The sequence below is a fragment of the Typopeltis vanoorti genome, chromosome 2 (genome assembly GCF_054136105.1).
Source record: "Typopeltis vanoorti isolate ZY-2024b chromosome 2, IOZ_Tvanoo_1.0, whole genome shotgun sequence".
Classification (NCBI taxonomy): domain Eukaryota; kingdom Metazoa; phylum Arthropoda; class Arachnida; order Uropygi; family Thelyphonidae; genus Typopeltis; species Typopeltis vanoorti.
Genome location: NC_143550.1, coordinates 113,842,436 through 113,866,485, shown reverse-complemented (window position 1 = coordinate 113,866,485; position 24,050 = coordinate 113,842,436). Strand labels below are relative to the sequence as shown.

General features: G+C 35.1%; 1 protein-coding gene across 7 annotated transcripts in view; it reads left to right on the top strand.

The window, feature by feature from the left end:
- The window catches only part of mTor (serine/threonine-protein kinase Tor), an 816,233-nt gene that overhangs the window by 771,943 nt on the left and 20,240 nt on the right, over window positions 1–24,050 (top strand). For all 7 annotated transcript variants that reach the window (XM_090412780.1, XM_090412800.1, XM_090412771.1 and 4 more), the window contains one exon: window positions 6,107–6,254. In XM_090412780.1, coding sequence (XP_090268906.1) covers window positions 6,107–6,254 — 148 coding nt within the window. The remainder of the gene's footprint in view (window positions 1–6,106; window positions 6,255–24,050) is intronic.

Below are 24,050 nucleotides of genomic sequence, written 5' to 3'. Positions count from 1 at the left end.
TAGCTGGAACCCACCTGAATCATGGAAGAGAATAACTTGTATCATGATGATTCGTGCCCGCCATCAAAATAAGGATATTACGACTGCTGCCCAATGCTCCCTGAATACAGTAAAAACAATCAGGCATGAACTAGAGACTTGCAATGGTGACTACGAGGATGTAGCAAGAAGAAAGATCCCTAGCAGACGATCTGATTGCGTTCGTACAGCAGAATTCCTCGCAAATCTGCAGGAACAGGTGTTGAAGAACCCTGGCATTGGAATTCGGGCTTTGTTTGTGGAGTTGCTAACTGTAGTCAAGCCCTGGATAACAAGGGTAGCCAATGGTAGGCCGTATGTATGGCAGCAGGATTCGGCCCCTTGCCACACCTCTGGGAAAAGTCAAAAATGGTTGTCTGAAAATTTCTACGACTTCACCAGTCCAAATGTTTGGCCTCCAAACTCCCCAGACCTTAACCCCATGGATTATTTTGTATGGGGCGCAGTTGAAAAAGACACCAATCGCACTTCCAGTAATACAAAAGCCCAGTTAATGGATAAAATTAAAACAGTTTTTGCGGCCCTTCCCAGGGAGACTGTAGCATCAGCTTGTTCGAGGTTCCGAAGCAGAATTGAAGCTGTGATCGATGCTAATGGTGGTTATTTTGAGTAAATCTTGTTGATAGTATTGTAATTAACTCTGCCTGTAATGTTTTTTTGTCAATTCATTAAATTTAATAGATACAAAGAAGATTTTCTTTTTCCTTACGAAACTGTCAAATTTATCCCGAACACCCTGTACCTTAACCTCCACTCCTGAGATACTGATTAGTCTATAATTTGTTACTTTTCTTTTGGCTCCTCTTTTATTGGGACTATTTTGCCCTCTTTCCTAACTTTTCATATCCCAGCACTGAGGCTTAAATTAAACAGCTTGGTAAGTCGATCTGATAATTCCCTTGCACAAATGCATGGTATTGCATTAGTTGTACATTATGCAGAGGTTAGCAGGCATATAATACTTTGTTTCATAATTCTTTTGTTGATTCTTAATGAGCAATTATGGGAAAGTTGGGGGGATGCAGCTTAGAATACTGTAATTATACATTTCTTATGCTACTTTATTATAACTTTCATGAGCATAAAGATTAATTTTTTTCCTTATAACTATGAAGTAAATCTGTACAAGTGCAAATGTGTATGCATTCTGAAGTCTCTGAAGTGTCTAGTTGAGATTATGATTAAGATTAAGATAGCTGACCCTGCACGTAGTGCAAGACCAAGGTAACTCATCAATGAGTTACCTTGGTCTTGCACTACGTGCAGGGTCAGCTAGACTTGCAACACTTGCAGGTGCAAACTTGACTTATTTGTCTGTTTGCTTACTTGGGAAATGGAGTAAAACCAGGTTTAAAATAGCTTGATATCTTTAACATTTATTATACCCAAGGTAAAATACTTTCTACATTTATATCTCCTCCTGAGATTTTTATTTAATAAGGTTAACACCTTATGGTAACTGTTCTGGTAAAATACTTATAAGCTCTGTATTACTAAAATCTTGGTATTTGTAGCCTGGCTCCCACTGATGAGACCTCAATAAAGGTTGAAACCGGTCTGGGTAGTGGGCCCCTTGCCTTTAATACAAAGCATCATACATCTCCTCCAGGAGATGTGCTTTGCATTAAGGGTAATATTAAGATTAGTGATCAGAGCTTATTCTACTTTTACCATGAGTCTTGCACTACGTGCAGGGTCAGCTAGACTTGCAACACTTACAGGCGCAAACTTGACTTATTTGTCTGTTTGCTTACTTGGGAAATGGAGTAAAACCAGGTTTAAAATAGCTTGATATCTTTAACATTTATTATACCCAAGGTAAAATACTTTCTACATTTATATCTCCTCCTGAGATTTTTATTTAATAAGGTTAACACCTTATGGTAACTGTTCTGGTAAAATACTTATAAGCTCTGTATTACTAAAATCTTGGTATTTGTAGCCTGGCTCCCACTGATGAGACCTCAATAAAGGTTGAAACCGGTCTGGGTAGTGGGCCCCTTGCCTTTAATACAAAGCATCATACATCTCCTCCAGGAGATGTGCTTTGCATTAAGGGTAATATTAAGATTAGTGATCAGAGCTTATTCTACTTTTACCATGAGTCTTGCACTACGTGCAGGGTCAGCTAGACTTGCAACACTTACAGGCGCAAACTTGACTTATTTGTCTGTTTGCTTACTTGGGAAATGGAGTAAAACCAGGTTTAAAATGGGAGGATGAATATCGAGCAAGAATAGGTGGCTTGCAGAGAGAGAGTGGAATGCACTGAAAGAAGTGGAATGTATCAGGAATGAGTTGAGAAGCATGAAAGAGGAGATTAGGAGATTGGAAACAACGAATGCAAAACAAATTACAGTAGAAATGAGAGAGTTATGGGAATGATAGCAGTGGAGAGAATAGCAGAACCAGTGAATGAGAGGGAATGAGAAAGACAAGACAGTGCAGGAACTAGGGATGGAGAGATGACATGACTGCAGGTAAGTTGGGGAACAAGGAAAGAGAGTGTTAGAGGGCAGGTGAGCAAGAAAGAAACATAGTGGTAAGAGGTGTGATGTATGGAGCATCGATGGTCCATGGTGTACAAGATAGAATGCCAAAGGAGTGTTTGCCTGGAGGAACGATAGATAGTATAACTATGACAATTGAGTGAGGTGGATTAGGTGAATGTGATGGTGGATGTAAATGACTTAAGAGGCAGAGTGAATCAGGTGGCAAGAGATCTGAGGTTCATGCTTAAAGTTGTATGGAAGAAGACTGGGAGAGGAAAAATAGTGTGTTATCCAGATATATGAATGGAGGAATTGTAAGGATGAGATATCATCAGTGCTTGGGAACTTGTGAAGGAATATTTATTAGCAGTAATAGCAAGTTGTATACTGCAAGAGAACACCATTTGGTGTAAAGTGGATAACAAACAATATCAAATGGGAACAGCAGATTAAAAAATACAGAAGTTATGGAAGAGATATAAGACTCAGGCAAGGAGAGTGACCAGTATGTTAAAGAAGACAAAACTGGAATATGAGAAGAGAATGGCCCTGAGATCCAACGAAAATCCTTAAGGAATTTTTTCACTAGTGACCATTAGGAGGAAATATGATTGTGGAAGAATGACATTGTTGAATAAAATTGGGAAGAGTTATAGTTAAGTTGTTTGATGAATGTTTTATTGAGGTATTTCATCCCAGAGAAGTAGGTTTTAATACTAGAGGGATAGTGCAGTTTAGAAGTGCAAGAAGAGAGTGTGTTTCAAATAGTGAGCACTCTGGATGTCAATAAAGCAGAGACTGGATGGGATTTTGCCATTGGTTTTGAGAGAATGTGCTAAAGAACTGAAAACTCTGTTGACCTGGCTTTCAGTGAAGGTCTGGCCATGGGAGAGATGCCCAAGGAGTGGAATTAGGGTAGGATAGTGCCATAGCATAAAGGTAGTAGCAGATTGAAAGTCTCAAACTATTGACCAGTTTGTATTTCATCAGTACTTAATTTTGGAGAAAAATTAGTGAGGGATCATTTGCAGATGAAGGTAATGTTATCTGTGAGAGTCAGCATGGATTTGTTAAGGTGCACTCTTGTTTTAGTAATATGATTGCCTTTTATAATAAAGTGACAAGAGCAGTTGATGAGGGAAAGGCATATTCTGCTCTTTTTTTTTTTTTTTTTTTTTTTTTTTTTTTTTTTTTTTTTATACAAAGGCAGTTGGCAGGGTACCACATGACAAGCTTATATTTAAGTTGCAACACGTGGGTTTAGATGTCAGGTTAGTTAGTGATATGGATTTGAGAATTGGCTGTCTGATAAGTATTAGAGAGTTGTGTATGAGGGAGCAGTATCAAGGAAGCAGGTTAGAAGTGGGATCTCTCAGGGCTCAGTACTGTTTTTGACTTTTACATCAATGACATTGTCAGTGAACTGCATGGCGATATTGAGTTGTTTGCAGATGATGTGAAGCAGGAACGGTTATTAATAATAGTGCAGATGTGGTAGCCCTGCAAGAGGATTTGAACAGACTGAACAGATGGGCAAATGTCAGTTTAATTCAGCTAGCTAAATGTCTTGAAGTTTTGGATACATCAATGGGAGGCTGCATATTCTGGAGGAACTGCACTAGAGGAGGTAGGCAGAGGCAAGGGATCTAGGAGTGATGATTGATAGAAACATGAAATTCAGAAAACATATTGCAAAGGTGGCAGAGGTAACCCAGAGGATTGCTGCAGTACTGAGAAGGATGTCAACCTGCAGAGATAAGAGTTGTTATTCCAATGTATAAAGCCCTGATCAGACCACACCTTACTTTTGTGCTTTAATTTGGTCTCCAGGATTTGAAGAGGATAAATTAACCATGGAAAGAGTGCAGAGGTGGATAACAAAGATGATACCAGGACTGTACAATGTTAGTTATGAAGATAGGATGAGGAAATATGGACTGCAAAGTTTGGTTGATAGAAGGAGAGGTCATATGATTGAGACTTTTAAACTGTTGACAGGTTACAGGGCAGACACTGAAGAGCTTTAGTTTGTTAAACAGGAGGAAGGAGCCATCCCTGGAAGTTGCAAAAGGAAGTCATGAACAAGAGGATGAGTAGTTTCTTTGCATGGAGGGAGGGGGGGGGTGTTGAACCATGGAATGCATTGCATTATAGAGTGGTGAGAGTGCAAACGATCATTGTGCTCAAGGAGTAGTATGATAGACTTTGTGTTTTCTAGGGTGGGCCTCTCACGATGAGTCTAGTGTCTCATCAGTGCCAGCCTTATATATATATCTGCCTACTTAATGTGCAAGGAATAGTACATTTCTCATTTAGTAACACTGGTTATGATATGCAGTTGTGAATATGAGTTAATTTGGTTAAGTGTTTTCTTGAGTATGAAGAATTATTACAGCTTGTAATGGATGAAATTGAGACCTTCAATTTCACACTCATGTTGTTTCAACTGTGATATACATCTCATCCATGCTTAGGTCAAGAGCCCACATTGTCCTTTTAAGGCATAATACTAGTTTAACACCCCAACCAGCAATGACATCTATAGACGGCAAGGTAAATCTGGATACGATTCTATAACACCCATTGAATAACATAGATAAGAAGTGCAATTTTGTCTTACTATTTCATCCACCTCAGCCAGTAGTAAATATGTTGTTTAAAAGTGTGTGAAGATTATATTTATTTAGCACTTTGTTTGTTTTTTCAGGTGTATCTTTATATAGAAGATGAAAATGATATGATCATAGCTGATGAGAGGGCAATATGTAATATTTTTTGTATTTTGCAAGAGTGTGTTAGCCATTGGCTAAAATGTGTTCCATGGGAAGTGCTACATCATTGAAGCAAGTATTTGCCCTTTGGCCTACATCATTGGCCCTTTCTATATCTTTTTTAAGGTGGGGGATACCATATTGTTGGGCTGTTGGTGATGGTGTGCCTGTTTATATTAGTATCTTTCAGCGTATGTTAACTTTATATAGATGGAAATTTGAAATATGTATAGCTAATGTATGTAGAATGGGTAGAATTTGATTTCTGTTATATAGGTATGATGTATTGCTGTATGGTATAACGTTTGAGTGGTTGGTTGCTTATATGCCTTAAAAATATATATGATGTGTCTGGATCCTAGAGCTAAATAACAAATATGTCATAAAAGTGTGTTTAAAGTTTGATCTCTACGTGCTTTCTATAAAAATTCTCCATGTGTGATCAGCTACAGTTATTTGATTTTGTGCATTTTGCTGTGCAACAAGTGCTTTTTGTGTGCTCTGAGGATGCCGCTTTGAAATTCATTAAATATCACCAAGTTAATAAATTAACTTCATGTATATATGTGCGTGTGTATATATATATATATATATATATACACAAATGTGAATTAATACCATTTGAAATAAGTCATAAGTTTACATCCATATTACAAAGTTCACTTTTTTTGTTAAGTATTCATTTAAACTTCTGCAGACATTAAGATAATATTTAAACATATATAAATATTATCTTTAGCAGCAAATGAGCCAAAATTACTCATAATTTGTTAACATTTTCTTGATAATTTTTCCTGCATTAAGGCATCCTTCTAATCTAATGTTGGACCGATTGAGTGGCAAAATCTTACATATTGACTTTGGTGACTGCTTTGAAGTGGCAATGACTAGAGATAAGTTTCCAGAAAAGATTCCTTTCCGCCTTACTCGAATGCTAATAAATGCAATGGAGGTAAGTTGGTGTTGGTTTGTATGCTATATATGACTTGCAAGGAAAAAAAAAAAAAAAAAACTGAGAGTATGTATATTTAATATTAATATAAACCAGTATCTTACTTCCTTTTCCTTCCAGAGAAAGGAAGAAGTAGGCATAGTATAAAATACTAAAGGTGAAAATAATCTTGAATAACATGCAGATTCAGAAAAAGCGATGTGGGCAAATATCAAAATGGAGAACTGGACAGTGAGACTTATTTTTGCCTATGGTTCCATAGAAGAGGAAAAGATGGAGGAATTTTTTAAGTCATTAGAGGAGGCTGCTGATATAAAGAAAAAGGAAACATTGGTCTTTATTGGAATTCAGGAAATGAATATCAGACATCATATGGTAACACTGTGGGAAAATATGGAGAAAAGGGCAAAGATGTGTGCAAATTCATGTAGAGAGAAGACAAAAGAAATAGGAAAAGCCTCTAGTTTACTGTGTTATTCTTGACAGTAATATCTGTACTCATTATGTAGTTTTGAGCAGGATGATAGTGAAGATCATATTGAAAAAAAAAAAAAACGTGTAAAAAAGTTTTAAACAGAATCAAAGTTGAGCAACTTTAAGAGGTGAACTATACTCAAATTTAGATATATTATTCAAGTTAAGAATGAAAGAGCTTGAAAATGGGAACCAATCCTTGGATACTTGCTGGCAGAATCTGATAAAAATATTGATTTATTTAGGCACGAAGAAATGTAATGATGGCATCCGCAATGAAAGAAAAATCAGAACTCCATGCTAGAATTCTGATTTTTCTGAGGCCTCTGTTTCCTTACACCAATTTGCTGGAGGATGTGAACAGAAAGGGATGCCGGACATTATCAAATACTTAAGTATCCACTGATAGCACTGCCGTTGGTTGATTTTTTGTAACTAAGCAGAGTAAATCATGTAGCAGAAACAGATTAAATTCTATGGCTCAGCCTGGAACTCATTACACCTTGTGCTTTTAATTATGTATCTTAATCCTACTTTGAGCCTGTTATTGATAATACAGAAAAATATCTTGCAGTCAGTATTAGATAGAGAAATAGGTCTCCAGCTGTTGATTAAGGTACGGTCCTCTATTAGGTTCTGGAATGAGGATGGTATAGTTTGCTATGAATTCACTTGGTATGTGTCCTGACGACAGAAAAGTAATTACTTTTAAATGAAACAAAAAATGACATAACAATACTATTTCTATCGCTGTTCTACCACTTTTAGAAGTGGCTTAGAACAGTGTTTCTCAACTGCTGTCTGCAGCCCAGTATCTGGCCCTGGCATCAAACAGTATAACTAGAATGGGAAAAATAAAATCCCAGGCCTCATGGTAAAGTTCTATCCCTATACCTTAATGGGGATTTTCTTTTCAGGCATTCTTTATAGCTGTGGTGACTTCAGATGCTGTAATGAGTCTGTCAAGCCCATCTTAGATATGAAGAGGAAAGCTATTAATGTTCCAAGAGTTATAATTTTCCACAGTACTATTGTGTTCAAACAGTATAAATTAAAGTTTATTTTTCACTTGGTTAGACTATAATAAATTTAGTTTAATCCTTTATCCAAGTGTGAGCAAACAAAGTTTGCGCCTGAAAATATCTTCAGGACTGGAGTAAGGTAGTACTGTTAAATTGTGAATGAAGATATTTTATGTTTTAATACTTCATTCACATTTAACATAATCCACCATGTCATAAGCAAGACTTGTAAATATTATTTGTTGTTAGTCTCTTGCTTATAATACATTATTCATATAAATGCTTTGAATTTTGTTTGTTATTAATTATTTAATCTTAGAATATGTAATAATAATGAAAAGACTATATAAATATGTCATTCATTTTAATTAGTTTATTCTGTAAAATTTATTATAAGAAACTGTGTGTATGTAAGTTTAAATGTATATTATATGAATTGTGATATATCTTTTTTTATTTCTGTATGTAAGAGTGATTTTATGTAATTCTTCTGATTGGATTTGATTGGCTGCTGAAGGAGAAACGGAGTTTATTTTAGTTAGCTCGTGCTGAGAACGTGAGCTACTGTGTATAAACAGAGAAGCCAGTGGATATAAGCTGAACTGGTTAGAACTGGATTTTGGTGGAAAGAAGGAACATAGTTGATTGGAAAATGAAAGTAAGTAGAGGAGAAGCTTTAGAGACAGCATAGAGACCGGTTGTGTGTAACAGAAGTGATATATGCCGTAAATCGACTACGAAAGGACCAGGAATTAATAGGCATCATGAATTACTTCTATGGGAGTTCTGATATTACAATATTTTCCAAATGGTTAGTGGAAGAATAGTGCAGAACCGAAATTAATGCTTAGAAGAAAATAAGGAATTAGTAGATATCTAAAACCAAGTGCATCAAGACTTGTGTATTTCTGTATCTATAATTCAGTTATTATAGTGGAAGATTTCTTTAGAATTGTGTTGCCATAAAGAAAAAGTCAACAAGAATTTCAAATATGCCTTTGCAAATTCAATGTGTAGAAACAGTAACCCAGTAAGAGTTGTCCTTTCTGTAACCTGTGAAGTTATAACTTAACTCCGTCAGATATATTTTGGCCTTAGCTGTGGTGTTATGTCGATTAATGGTCGGATGTTAGATTTTCCCCTCGAAATAATAAGTCTCATTTTGTTCTATTACATGTTAGCAGACTGAGAAAGATTATAGTGTAGCCTGTCATAAGATTAATTATTGTAACATTTGGAAGGTCGATCTTTTAAGAACTATTTCCAACTTGATTGACTGAACATAAAGAACTTATAAATGAATGTTTGATAATTTATGGATTGTAATTATTCTGAATACTTTAAACCAAGCTAATATATTTATGATATGATTCATCCAATTGGTTAGAGTGAAATATGTCAGAGAAATACTAATGCTTTATGAATTAACAAGTGTTAACATTAGTCATGATCCTCAAACCTAATTAAGAAGTTATTAATGTTTGAATGTGAATTCTTATAATATTTTAATTGGATAACTTTTTGCAAATAGTTAAACTTAAATGTATATATTGTACCTTTCCACATTAAATGTTTTCTTTTGTTGAGTTAAATTTGGGTGTTTGCCTGATTTTCTTTCATTGCACTGCTCATAAAATTATTCGGACCTTTGCAGAAGCCTTAAATACTAGTGATGACCTCAGCCTGAAGATAAAGTGATAATATAAGTTTAGTTGACGATTGATTCCTCTATATTATTTCGACTAATCTGAATATAGAGTGGCGCAGTATAATATAAATTTCTTTATATTCAGATGAACATCAATCAACAACTAACCAAGTATAACGGAAATTAAAGAGGTGAAGATAAGAATAAATAACCAACATAAATGGAACAGTTAGCTAGGTAGGACATTCCAGCAGTACAACACCGGGCAACTCGTAGCAAAGGTGGACCAAGCTAACATCACTCCTATCTCAGTATCTCCCATAATGCAAAACACATTTCCTTGCAGATATGTATAATGTTATGCATTAAGGGAAGGGCCACTACCCAGACTAGTTTTGACCATTATTGAGGTCTCTTCAGTGGGCGCCAGGCCCAGAAGTGGAGATACCAGGCGGAAGCAATGGTGAGGTCATCTTTACCTATAGGAGTTGCCAAAAGGTGTGCTTGCATAACATTATACATATCTGCAGGGAGATGTGTTTTGCATTATGGGAGATACTGAGATAGGACTGATTAGCTTGGTCCACCTTTGCTACGAGTTGCCTGGTGTTGTACTACCTTACCCCAGTCCTGAAGATATTTTCAGGCACAAACTTTGTTTGCTCACACTTGGATAAAGGATTAAACTAAATTTATTATAGTATAAATTAAAGATGCCAAGAAATTATATTTTTAGTTTCTTCCTTTATCCAGCTGTAAGCAACCAAGATTTGCACGTTAAGTCACTTCGCGACTAGACTGCTTGTATATAAAGGCTGGTGACTTCACATCTATTGCCTTAGTATCCCATAATGCAGTGCACACATCCTTGCAAACATGTATAATACTATGCATTGTGAGAGGGGCTGCTACCCAGACTGGTTTCAACCTTTATTGAGGTCTCATTGGTGGGAGTCAGACCTAGAGGTGATACCAAGGTTGAAGTGATTCAGAGGTCATGTTTCCATGTACAAGTGGTCAAAGGGTGTTGCATCTTATTACTAAAATGCTCTGGATTAGAGATAGATGTTGAAAGTTTTTTTCATTTGGTTATACTATAAATTTAAGATCCACGAAATTATCTTCTTGGTTTCATCCTTTATCCAAGTATAAGCAAACAAAATATATCTTTGATCAGTTGCTTTATTTTTAATTATGGATCAAAATCTCAGATCGATCCATAATTTAAAACTGCGCTCAAGAAGTTAGAGACTGTTGTGGAAAATAAGAAAGAATATGTCTGAGTGAATCCAGAGAAAAATGTGAGGAAGTAAAGCAACATGTAAAAGTAGTTAAACAAAAGTTATATAGGAATACTTTGATAAGAATATAGAATACACCATCAGGAAGATGGTAAAATGTTCTGAAAAATTAAAATTCTGAAAATGTTCGGAAAAAGTGGAATAGAGTAAAGAGTACTGTAAAAAGAAGCAGAGATGACAAATATGACATTGAGAAATGAAGATAAAAATATTCAAGATATGTGAAGTAATTACTTTGAAAAACTTTTGAATGAAACAAAAAATGACATAACAGTACTATTTCTATCATTGTTCTACCACTTCTAGAAGTGGCTTAAAACAGTGTTTCTCAACCACTGGTTGCAGCCTAGTATTGGGCCCTGGCATCAATTATACTGGGCTGTGAGAAGTTCTCCTGGAATTTGTCATTTTAGTTTTCTAAGCATTTTTCATGAATAAATATCTTATAGTGGAAATATTTTGAGAAGAATAATATTCGTTAATGTGTCAAAGCTCAGATCCAAAATGGCTAAATAACATCTGTGTAGCAAATATCAGTGACTAAGCTGCGTATTTAACATAGAAGTATTCATGAACGATCGGGAATTTTCAGACATCGAAGACCAGTCATAAAAATTGCCTGCAAGCTGATTACAACAATGGGCGGTGTACCCTCTGATCTCAAAACTGAACAAAATAACATCTGTGTTGCAAATGTCAGTGACCGATCAGCAAGGAAGTATAAAGAAAACTTTTCCACTGAAATTGAAGATCAAGGCAGTCTGTTTCTGGTTCTTAAATCTAGTAATACTGAATACTATTTCTTCGCAAGTCTGCATTGCAGTATGTAAGTGCTTGTTTTGAAACCCGAGTGCTGTGATTTTTTTAAAAGTAATAGGCCTACAGATTTAAATTTTAATATGAATATGAGACAAAGGACTTGGTTTAATTTTGGCATTAAGAAATCTCTTATTGAAGATGTTTGTGATGAACAAATCCAACTCATCCAGCTCAAGAGAGAGAGATTGTTATAAGGATTAATGACAAGGAATACCAGTTTATTGCTGCCAAGTGCAAGGTTATGGTGTTTGAAGTTAGAGACAGACATGTGAGAGAAGATATATCGGAAATATACAAGTTGATAAGAGGATGTTAGTGTATGGTTATCGTGAGCACATCTCATTCAATGTATTTAAAGGATAATAAGATACATATTTAGGCACTGTTTTACTTTAGGGATGTTAGGGGGCCTTCCCACAAGGATAACTTTGACTCACTGAAGAGCCCTCTTAATAATAAGAACATTAATAACCAAATTGCACTAATCAAAATGACATATATACAGGATTACAGAAATACAATCACCTGCTTGCCACAGGTGAGTAAACAGAGACAAGTGGCGAATGAATTTTTGGCCTCATATTTTTATTTATTTTTTTTTTTTTAATGTTGGGTCCATACACAGGAGGTTGGTTGGTCAACCTATAGTACATTAGTACCGTGTATGGGTAGTGGGTTGGGAAAGGAGGAATTTGTTTACATTTGATTTGAATGACTTTAAATTGTATTCCTTGGGAAACACAGCAGGTGGGAGACTGTTCCACAGTGCAGCAGTTGCAGGGATCAAGGAAGAGGAAAATAAACTTGTTCTGTTTGTTTCTAGGTGTACTGTGAAGGGATGTTGTGCAGCAGCTGCACGTGTTCCAATGAGCTTTGTACTGAGCGGAGGAATTATCGATGTTATTTCGGATGAGCATTTCCCATGGAAATATTTGTAGAATATACATACGGCAGAGACCATATGTCTGTGTGAAAGTGGGGGAAGAGAGTTGGTAAGGGATGGATTATTGATAAGTCTAATTGCTCTCTGTATGGAGTCGAGCATTTTGAGAGAGCTTTTAGGGGACCCCACCCCATATGTGGGAGCAGTATTCAATAGCTGGGTGGATTTGTGATTTGTATAATGTTAGTAGCTGTTCAGGGGTGAAGTAATGTCTTGAGCGAAAGAGAAATCCTAGTTTTTTTGAGGCTGAGGATGCAATGGTTGTGATATGTTTATGCCAGGAGAGGTTTAATGTAAGGGTGATTCCAAGAAGCAAGATCTCAGACTGACTGGAAATTTGGATATCGTCAAAAAAGGATACTTGGGGAAAAATGGTTCTTTTTTATGCGAAATAGTACAGAACTGGGTTTTATTGGCATTGAAATTTATGAGGTTATCCGAACCCCATTGTAGGATGGCTTGGAGATCAGAGTTGAGGGTTGTGGTGGTTGATGTTCTGTAGGTTGAGGTGAGTTGTGAAGGGTAGGGCTTATCAAATGCAAGCGAGGAGTGAAGTGTGCTGTCATCTGCAAAACTGTGTATTGGGTTGGAGGTCAATTGCAGTAGGTTATTGATATATAGCAGGAAGAGGGTTGGTGAGAGAACAGAACCTTGTGGGACCCCCCAGCATTACTTGAGTGGTGAGAGGATAGGAAGCCATCCACCATCACACACAGTGTGTGTGTGTCCAGGCAGAAAGCTGGCAATCCAACTACAGAAGTCCTGGGTCAGACCGAATGATGATAGTTTGCCTAGGCCTTTGTGCCAGACCCGGTCAAAGGCTTTGGAGATATCTAGTGCAACCACTTGAGATTTGCCAAACCTCTCCATAACATTTGTCCAGAGATGGGTGATGTATGTGAGTAGATCTCCTGTTGATCGGCAGTGGTGGAATCCATACTAGCAGTCATTTATTTGGTGAGTGTCCTCAATACATTCTAAATACGCTTAAAATAATGTTTTGCATAATTTACACTTTTTTTTTTTAACATCGCTTTTACTGTCAAATTATTTTATCGTGGACGGCTACCAACAAATTCATTAGAGAAGTTCTATTTCCAGAGAGTTGGAAGTAAAACTTCTGGATCTAAAATCCTTAACTTGAACACTGTCATTCTCTTATAAAGAATCACTGAAACAGTTGCAAATTTAGTTGACTGTTTTCTCTAAAAGTAATAACTTCAGCCAGTCATCATCATTTTCTTCCCCCCTTTTATCCCCTTTAAGGTTCAGAACTTTATTTTTCTTTCTATATGAAAGGCTGTTCATTTTTTCATAGTAATTAAAAACTCAACCTGTCGTATCTTTCCTTCTCTCCCCCTCCCCTCCCAGCAGTTGTTCTGTCATTGTTGTCATAACATAACAATCGATAACTTTCGACATTTTTCTTACTGTATGAAAGACTTCATAAATAATCACTTTTGTGTTCCAAAAATCTGATTTCTCTCACAACGATATTATTATCAACAGACCTCCATGGAGTTAACAGACTCATTGTGGGAGGTCTCGCTTTCACATGCACAGTTCATCATATCATACTTCAACTTAAATGCATTCACTGTTCCTGCACTCACCACATCTTTCAGGCAATGCATTCCTCACTCCTCTTGCTTGTACCCACCTTATACAACTTCAAGGGATGGCCTCTCATTCTTTCCCCTGTCTCAAGATATTCTATGAAAGATCTTATCCACATTTAACTGGTAATTACCCTTTACCAACATATATATGTCTTGATCATGTCTCCCCCCCCCCTTCCTTCTATCCACTAGACTCTGTTATTTGCATTCTCTCAATCTTTCCTCATATTCCACATTCTAGAGACCAGAAATCAACTTAGTCAATCATTCCCGAACCATCTCCAACATCTCATCATCCTTTTGAAAACCTAGCAACAAAATATGTCCACAGTAATCTGATCAGGATCTTGTTCAATGGAATAAAAACATCCTTACTTCTACACTTCAGTGTTCTCCACATCATTCCCATAATCTGCTGTGTTGTCCTCACAATTTTAGCAAAATGTCTGCAAAATTTTAAGTCCCTATCCACCATCACCCTCATCTTTTATCTCCTCCACCTCCTCCTCTAAAATATTCCCACCAATCCTATACTCTGCATTCCATCTTTGCTTCCCAAATTTTAAAACCTTACACTTTGCAACATTAAAGTGAAATCCCAACACAATTTCCCATTCAGATAGTCTATTTAGGTCTCTTGCAACCCTATATTATTGGATTCTTTTCACTACATGCTTGCTCCACTATGCATCACACTTCGTTTTTGTTTCCATCATGAAGCAATAAAAAATGAGTGGCCATTACATCTTATAGTTACAGAACCTTACTTGAAAACAGAAAGTATTTAAGTTTTTCATATCTTATAGGCATTTAAATTAAACTGCAGTTATCAATTCCAATAAATAAATTTGTAATCAAATCAATGAATTCATTTAGTTCAGTATATTAGCCTTAAACATATATATATAGCATGCACAAAAATAAACCAGTAATTATAAATACAAAAATTAAAATTGACACAAATCTAATTGCATACTGCAGTATTCATTTCAGACAAATTATGGAGACCACAACTGTGTTAGAAATAATTAGTTTAATTTCCCAATGTTTCGACCTTCATATTGAGATCATCATCTGTATACACACACACACAAGCTATATTACACTTCAAACAGTATGCCAGAGGGAATAATGATTTGATCAACTGTTGTTCTACAGGCCTGGCCTCTGGTGGGGGAAAAAACTACATCAAAGCTATATAAACTATTACACTTTTCTTTTTATAATGTTTTAATTTATCGTCCTATATGTTTCGCCAATTTTTTTTATCAGCATCTTCAGGGAATACAAAATTAGTAAACTATATGAAGGTAACAGACTAGGTTATAACTGATGTTCTAATTCATACAAAAATCAGTATTGTGCAAGACAATGCGCATGTCTCAGGAACGTGATTTATTTGTTATGACTCGTGATGTAATTGTCATGAAAGTTCATTTCTTTCATGTTTAATGATCTAATTAAAGCTTTCCAAATTTCTGGTTAGGTTAGACCTTGATTCTTGTTTAGGTTTTCAGTTGCGCGGGTGACTGTAGCTACTTCCTTGAAGGTTTTTGAATGGTAGTTATCTTCTATATAGGGCATAAGGCTCTTATCCAACTCAATGTGATGATTGGTAGAGGCAAAGTGGCAAGAAAGGCCTGAAATGTCTTTGTTGTTTCTGACATACCCTATGTGTTCTTTCTTTCTTTCTCGTTTCGAAGCTTCTAGAGGTCTGACCTACGTAACTAATACCACATGAGCAAGGTATATTATATACTCCAGAGTACTTGTAGAAAGGATGAGGGTCTTTCGGTACAATATCCAGAGAGCTATCTTTAAATGGTTATCCAAAAAGACTCTACAACAAGATTCTGTTTGTCAGCAGCATTTCCAAAAAATTTCTGAATAGTGTAGACTGGCTTGAATGCTGCTCTGATATTATGTGGTTTTAGAAGGTTAGTTAATTTTTTGGAAATGCTGCTGACAAACAGAATTGACAAACAAAATAGTACTGATGTATTGGACGTCATCACGTTGTCTATGTGGTATATCAGTCAAGAGAATCTTGTTGTAGAGTCTTTTTGGATAACTGTTTAAAGATAGCTCTCTGGATATTGTAGTTAATTCTGTTTTTAGGTCATCTTGGTCTATAGTGTACTGTATAGCTCTTTTCTTGAGCATATGGATAATGCTAAGTTTCTGAGATATATGATGAGACGAGTTGAAATGGAGGTAATATCCAGTATTTGTAGGTTTTCTATACACAGATAGGTTGATCCTATTATTGGTTTGTTTCTTTATTAGGATGTCTAGGCATGGCAGTTTTCCATCTTTTTCAATTTCTAATGTGAATTTGATGGTATGGTGGAACTATTGATTTGGTTGAGGTAATCCATTAGTTCTTCTTTTGTATGATCCCAAATGAGAAACATATATCATCAACATATCTGTACCAAATTTTTGGTTTTGGAATGATCTGGGATAAGATTTTATCCTCTAGATCTTCCATGAATAAATCAGCACAATGATGAGAGAGGGAGCTACCCATGGCTAATCCGGTGAGTTGTTTGTAGACATTTTTTGCCAAATAAAATAGAAGTTAAACAGTGATTGAACAAAGTAGTGATGTTTCTTGGGAACAAGTTGTCTAAGATGTCGATGACTTCAACCACTGCAATGTTTGTAAACAGAGATGTAATGTCCAGGCTTGCTAGTATATCATCTTCATAGATAGGGATGTTTTTTAATTTATCTATAAAATGTTGAGTTTTTAATATAAGTATCCGAGACGTGAATGTGTTGTTGTAAAATCTTTGCAAGGTACTTGGACGTAATGGTATACCTTCTTTATGAATTTTAGGAACGCCATACAATCTTGGAGTTAGTGGGTGCATTGATTTTAGCTTTCTTATTACTTCTATAGGCCAGTTAGTCATTCCACGTAATAGTTCATTGGTGTCATTATGGTTTTTTAGGGTAGGATCCGTACTGAAAACTTCATAGACAGACGTGTCAGATAATAGATTTTTTATTTTTTCTTCATAATCTTTAGTATTTAATATAACTGTATTACTGCCTTTGTCGGCTTTAAGTATGATTATGTCTTTGTTATTCTTTAATTTGAGAAGCGTTCTTCTTTCTATTTGGTTAGAGTTGGTGTTAGGAAATTTTGACGGAGCTGAATGGATTATGCTGCTTTTTAAACATAGGGTATGTCAGAAACAACAGACAAGACATTTCAGGCCTTTCTTGCCACTTGGTAGAGGCAATCACATTGCCTCTACCAACCATCACATTGAGTGAGATAAGAGCCTTATCCCCTATATAGAAGATAACTACCATTCAAGAACCTTCAAGGAAGCAGCTACAGTCGCCTGCACAACTGAAAACCTAAACAAGAATCAAGTACCAGAAATTTGGAAAGCTTTAATTAGATTATTAATCATCAACGAAATGAACTTTCATGACAATTACATCATGAGTCATAACAAATAAATCACATTCCCACATTGTCTCCCACAATACTAATTTTTGTATGAATTAGAACCATCAGTTATAACCTAGTCTGTTCCCTTCATATAACTTACTAATTTTGTATTCCCTGAAGATGCCGATAGAAAAAAATTGGCGAAACATGTAGGACGATAAATTAAAAGCAGCTTGACTAACATTATAAAAAAAAAGTGTAATAGTTTATATACATAATAGTCAAGAAAAAAATACCACACAATGAACAGGATCAACGAGATCACCAAACGGAAGGTACGCAATCTCAAAGGTTTAAAATGCAAAAAAGCTAGGTATTTAAACCATCTGACTTTTTTAAAAAGATGTAGAGATAATAGCGTGATCCCAAAATTTCTTCGTCTAAAACAATATTATAAAACTAAAAAAGTTAACATGATTTGCCATATGAGATTCTTGCTTAGCAAAATAGACTCAGAGTGCTATAACTTATTCACAGATATCTCTAATAACCTTGACGCAGAGACATGGCAAATATTAGATAATATGATTAACAACAGTTTTACCAAAACCTTTAACCATAGCAAAAAGACACAAATTAATAAATTCAACATGCTGTATGATAATCATATCAACTACAAACCGTCTCTACCAGATAACCAACTGATAATTAACCTATCTAAACATGTTTTAACAAAACCTGAGATCTCAATTCTCAAAAACGGATTCAATTTTGCCTTAAAATCCACTGCCATTCCTAAAATAGAGTTCATCTGCAACTTAGAAAAAGCCTTCTCATTGCTACCACTTCCAATAGCTAATGACTTACATTTAAAAAGCAGCATAATCCTTTCAGCTCCGTCAAGATCTCCTAACACCAACTATAACCAAATGGAAAGAAGAACGCTTCTCAAATTAAAGAATAACAAAGACATAATCATACTTAAAGCTGACAAAGGCAATAATACAGTTATATTAAATATTAAAGATTATGAAGAAAAAATAAAAAATCTATTATCTGACACGTCTGTCTATGAAGTTTTAGTACAGATCCTACCCTAAAAAACCATAATGACACCAATGAACTATTACGTGGAATGACTAACTGGCCTATAGAAGTAATAAGAAAGCTAAAATCAATGCACCTGCTAACTCCAAGATTATATGGCGTTCCTAAAATTCATGAAGAAGATATACCATTACGTCCAATAGTTGATGGAATCTATTCTCCTACTTACTAACTGTCCAAGTACCTTGCAAAGATTTTACAACAACACATTCACGTCTCGGATACTTATATTAAAAACTCACATTTTATAGATAAATTAAAAAACATCCCTATCTATGAAGATGATATACTAGCAAGCCTGGACATTATATCTCTGTTTACAAACATTGCAGTGGTTGAAGTCATCAACATCTTAGACAACTTGTTCCCAAGAAACATCACTACTTTGTTCAATCACTGTTTAACTTCTAACTATTTTATTTGGCAAAAAGCTGTCTACAAACAACTCACCAGATTAGCCATGGGTAGCCCCCCTCTCTCCTCATTGTGCTGACTTATTCATGGAAGATCTAGATGATAAAATCTTATCCCAGATCATTCCAAAACCAAAAATTTGGTACAGATATGTTGATGATATATGTTTCTCATTTGGGATCATACAAAAGAAGAACTAATGGATTACCTCAACCAAATCAATAGTTTCCACCATACCATCAAATTCACATTAGAAATTGAAAAAGATGGAAAACTGCCATTCCTAGACATCCTAATAAAGAAACAAACCAATAATAGGATCAACCTATCTGTGTATAGAAAACCTACAAATACCGGACGTTACCTCCATTTCAACTCGTCTCATCATATATCTCAGAAACTTAGCATTATCCATATGCTCAAGAAAAGAGCTATACAGTACACAACAGACCAAGATGACCTAAAAATGGAATTAACTACGATATCCAGAGAGCTATCTTTAAATGGTTATCCAAAAAGACTCTATAACAAGATTCTCTTGACTGATATACCACATAGACAACGTATTGACGTCCAATACATCAGTACTATTACTATTCTGTTTGTCAGCAGCATTTCCAAACAATTAGCTAACCTTCTAAAACCACATAATATCAGAGCAGCATTCAAGCCAGTCAACACTATTTGGAAATTTTTAAGATCACCAAAAGACCCTCATCCTTTCTACAAGTACTCTGGAGTATATAATATACCTTGCTCATGTGGTATTAGTTATGTAGGTCAGACCTCTAGAAGCTTCGAAATGAGAAAGAAAGAACACATAGGGTATGTCAGAAACAACAGACAAGACATTTCAGACCTTTCTGGCCACTTTGCCTCTACCAACCATCACATTGAGTGGGATAAGAGCCTTATGCCCTATATAGAAGATAACTACCATTCAAGAACCTTCAAGGAATCTGCTACAGTCGCCTGCACAACTGAAAACCTAAAGAAGAATCAAGGTCTAACCTTACCAGAAATTTGGAAAGCTTTGATGTTTAATGATCAAAATTAAAATTTTGATCATTAAACATCAAAGAAATTAACTTTCATGACAATTACATCATGAGTCATAACAAATAAATCACGTTCCCAAGACTCGCGCATTGTCTCGCACAATACTAATTTTTGTATGAATTAGAACTATCAGTTATAACCTAGTCTGTTATCTTCATATAGCTTACTAATTTTGTATTCACTCAAGATGCCGATAGAAAAAAATTTGGCGAAACATGTAGGACGATAAATTAAAAGCAACTTGACTAACATTATAAAAAAAGTGTAATAGTTTATATACATAATGGTCGAGAAAAAAATACCATATATCAAAGCTATATTCTGTTTATAACATCATCAGTGAACAAATTCATATAGATAGTTATTACAGCAAAAGTGATGTCCTAATTTAACATGAGAGTTGTTATATTAGAGCTAAGATCCTGTATTACTTATAGTCCTAATGATAATTAACCATAAGTTAGAGTGGTTGATAAGAATTTCACATGCCTCCTTAAATTTATGTTCATACCACGTTTTGGTGTGATGTAAACAACAGGCACCCTTCCAGTCAATTCTATGTAGAGTATTCAGGACATGATCAGAAAGGCTGGATTTACCATAGTTATTAAATTTAATGTACCATTTATGTTCCTTTTCTCTGATAGGAATTGTGCATCCTATTTCACCTATATAGGAAAAATTACAGGTACAATGAATATGGTTTACTCCAGGGTGGGCATCAGAGGAAATGGATCCTTGTATGAGTTGAATAAATCTTTAATTTTGCAGGAGGTTTAAAGTTAGCATTAAGGTTGTATTTCTGTAGTATTCTATTTGTTTTATCTGATATCCCTTTAATGTATGGAATGGTTACAGTTTTATTGTAATCTAGTGTATTTTTGTTAAGTGGGGGTCTTGTGAAGAATTTTGTTGATAGTATTTTAGCTGTAGCCATTTTTCAGGAAGGTATTGCCGATAACTTTAAATTCATCTTTGAGTGCTTGTTCACTGGAGTAAATCTTCAAAGCCCTGTTTTTTAGTGTGTTAATGATACCTAGTTTTTGTTTGGGTGTTGGTAGAAATTGGCCAGTATGTGTAGGCTTGTGGTAAACAGTGAAGGATAGACTGCCAGAAGGGAGATGTGTGACGAGTGTATCTAGAAAAAGAAATGCATTCTCACTTTCAATCTCAATTGTGAATTGTATGTGTTTGTGTTGTTTATTTAGGTGACTGAGGAAAGTGTTTAATGTCTGGCTGTCATGGGAAGATAGCGAAAACATCGTCAACATATCTAAACCAGACTTTGAATTTTAAAGTAAAGGAATCTAGAGCACGTTGTTCAGAAGCTTCCATATAAAAGTTAGCAGTTGGGGGTCAGTGAACCCATGGTTATGCCTTCTTTTTATAGGTAGAAAGCATTTTACCACACAAAATAGCAGAACATAGTACATGTGCAAAGAGCATTGTGATATAGAGCTGGAATTTGTCCTGTAAAAGAAGAATTGTGTCATTGATTGGGACATTTGTGAAAAGGACAGAGACATCGAAACTGACTAATTAATCATTTTTATCCAGTGTGATGGCTTTAATTTTGCTTACACCAAGTGTTGTGTGTTTTTAATATAGGAGGAGGAATGACCTATCAACTCCTTGAGTGTTGATGCTAGTTTCTTGGAGCTGTCTATACCCTCAACTATTAGTCGGAGCATTGTGAATCTTGGTAAACAGATTGGCAGATCTTAATGCTAATAGGTCTTTACATGCACTGAAAGACACGTGTAAAAAGTGAAGTGACATTATATTGCAATGATTATTGAATTAAGAAACATAATAGAATTCTTATCATGAGTAGCTTCATGCCCATTATAATTATTTGTTATAATATTAATTGTAATATTAATTATAATATTAAATGGAAAAGTTTGAACACTCAGCTGCTGAAAAATACCATACCAAACCAGGATTATAGGCAAGATATTCAGACAGTGTTTTCATCATTTGGCCAGATTTAGAATACTCTCTTCAAAACTTCACTGACTCTCTTAATGGTTTAAATTGAAAAGACAGTTTACATCAGAGGTAGAAAAAAATAGATCTATTTCTGTAGAAAGCTTTGTATTGAGACATGTTTTTCAATAAATAATGAGTTTAATAAAATAAACAAATGTTTTGTAAGTCATCAGACTTGCATCATCAGGAACACTAGCAAAAATTATACATAAAAAAGACTAGAAACAATTAATTACACATATTAGATGTTATCAGAACTTCACAATTAGTACATACAAATCAGTAACCAGAATAAAACAACATTAAATTATTTGCTGTATACATGTTGGAACAATGCTAGTTGGTGCCGTCATGTTCTGTAGCATCTTGTTTGTCGTATCCTAGGTCTGCAGCAGTTAGATTTTTGGTTCATGGGGATACTTAGCATTTGTGAGGCTTCTTGAAAAACAGTTTCAAGAAGTTTCTTGTAAAACAGTTATGATCAATATAAGGCATTTTCATTTTCAATATTACTTGATGACCTGTGTTAGTTGTATGAGATGCCAAACCTGATTTAGACTGTCTTCTTTTTTCGATGTCTTTTACGTGTTCAGACATGCAGATCTTCCTCGACCTTCCTGTCTGGCCTACATAGGACATTGGAATGTGACAGCAAACTTGCGGTGTTCCAAAATGCATACAGTAATGAATTTAACATTTTTTATTCTGGTTACTTATTTGTGCGTACTAGTTATGAGGTTCTGATAACATTTAAGATGTGTAATTAATCATTTCTAGCCTTTTTTTTTTTTTTTGTGTATTTTGACCTCCCAGATGAGTCTTTGACTCCATGAGATCTTGGGGTAGTAGTAGTAGTAATAATAATAATAATAATAATAACTTTTGCTACTACCCTTGATGATGTAAGTCTGATGACTTGCAAAACTTGTAGAGTTATATTTGTTTATTTTATTAAACTTGTTATTTATCTGAGAATGTGTGGTCTCAAGACCGGAAGCTTTCTACAGAACTTCTAAACCACAGAAATGTATGTATTCATAAGATCCATTGCCTTCTTGAATGTTCTCATCTCAGCTGAAGATCATAGTAATCTTATTTGTGAAGTATACAGAAAAAAAGTTTAATACAGATTAGTATCTACATGCCAGTTCCCACCATCATACAGCACAAAAAAAATGGAGTATCAAAAACATTGAAAGATAGAGCCATTATTATGTTATCAAGCGATGATAATAAAAGAAACAAGTAAATAACTTACAGTCAAGACTTTCTTCAAAAACATGGTTATAGCATCAAAGCTATTAATGTATTGAACAAACCATCACAGGCTCCAAGACAACAACCAGATGACTACAAAGACACGGTGTCTTTATTTTTTGAAGAACTATAATGTAAGTTAGTTCTTTGTTTCTTTTATTATCATTGCTTGATAACATAATAATGGCTCTCTCTTTTAATGTTTTGATGATACCCCATTTTTTTTTTGCCATATGGTGGTGGGAACTGGCATGCCGATACTGAACTTTAGTAAACGTGATATATACTTCACAAGTAAGATTACTATGATCTTCAACTGAAATGAGAACATCCAAGAAGGAAATGGATACCTAAAAATGTTACAGACAAAATAGCAAAAGTCTTACAAGAATATAACTTAAAGTTGCCTTTAGACTTCCACAAAAAAATCTCCACAATGTTAAGATTGCCAAAATAATCCCATCACAAGTGAGCAGGAGTTTATAAAATCTATTGCACTGGTAGTATTTGTTACATTGGACAGGCTGGATGTTCTGAAAAAAATCCATCAAAAAGGACATTTTGAGATGTGTAGAAAAAAACAAACATATAAATCTGTATTGGTCTTTCATGCTACCAACAAAAACTATCAAGTCAGTTGGCAAATCACAAAAAATACAATACATAGAATTTAATACTTATTTATGAAAATTTCAAGAGGCTAGTAAGATGATACCATGTCCAACCCAGTGT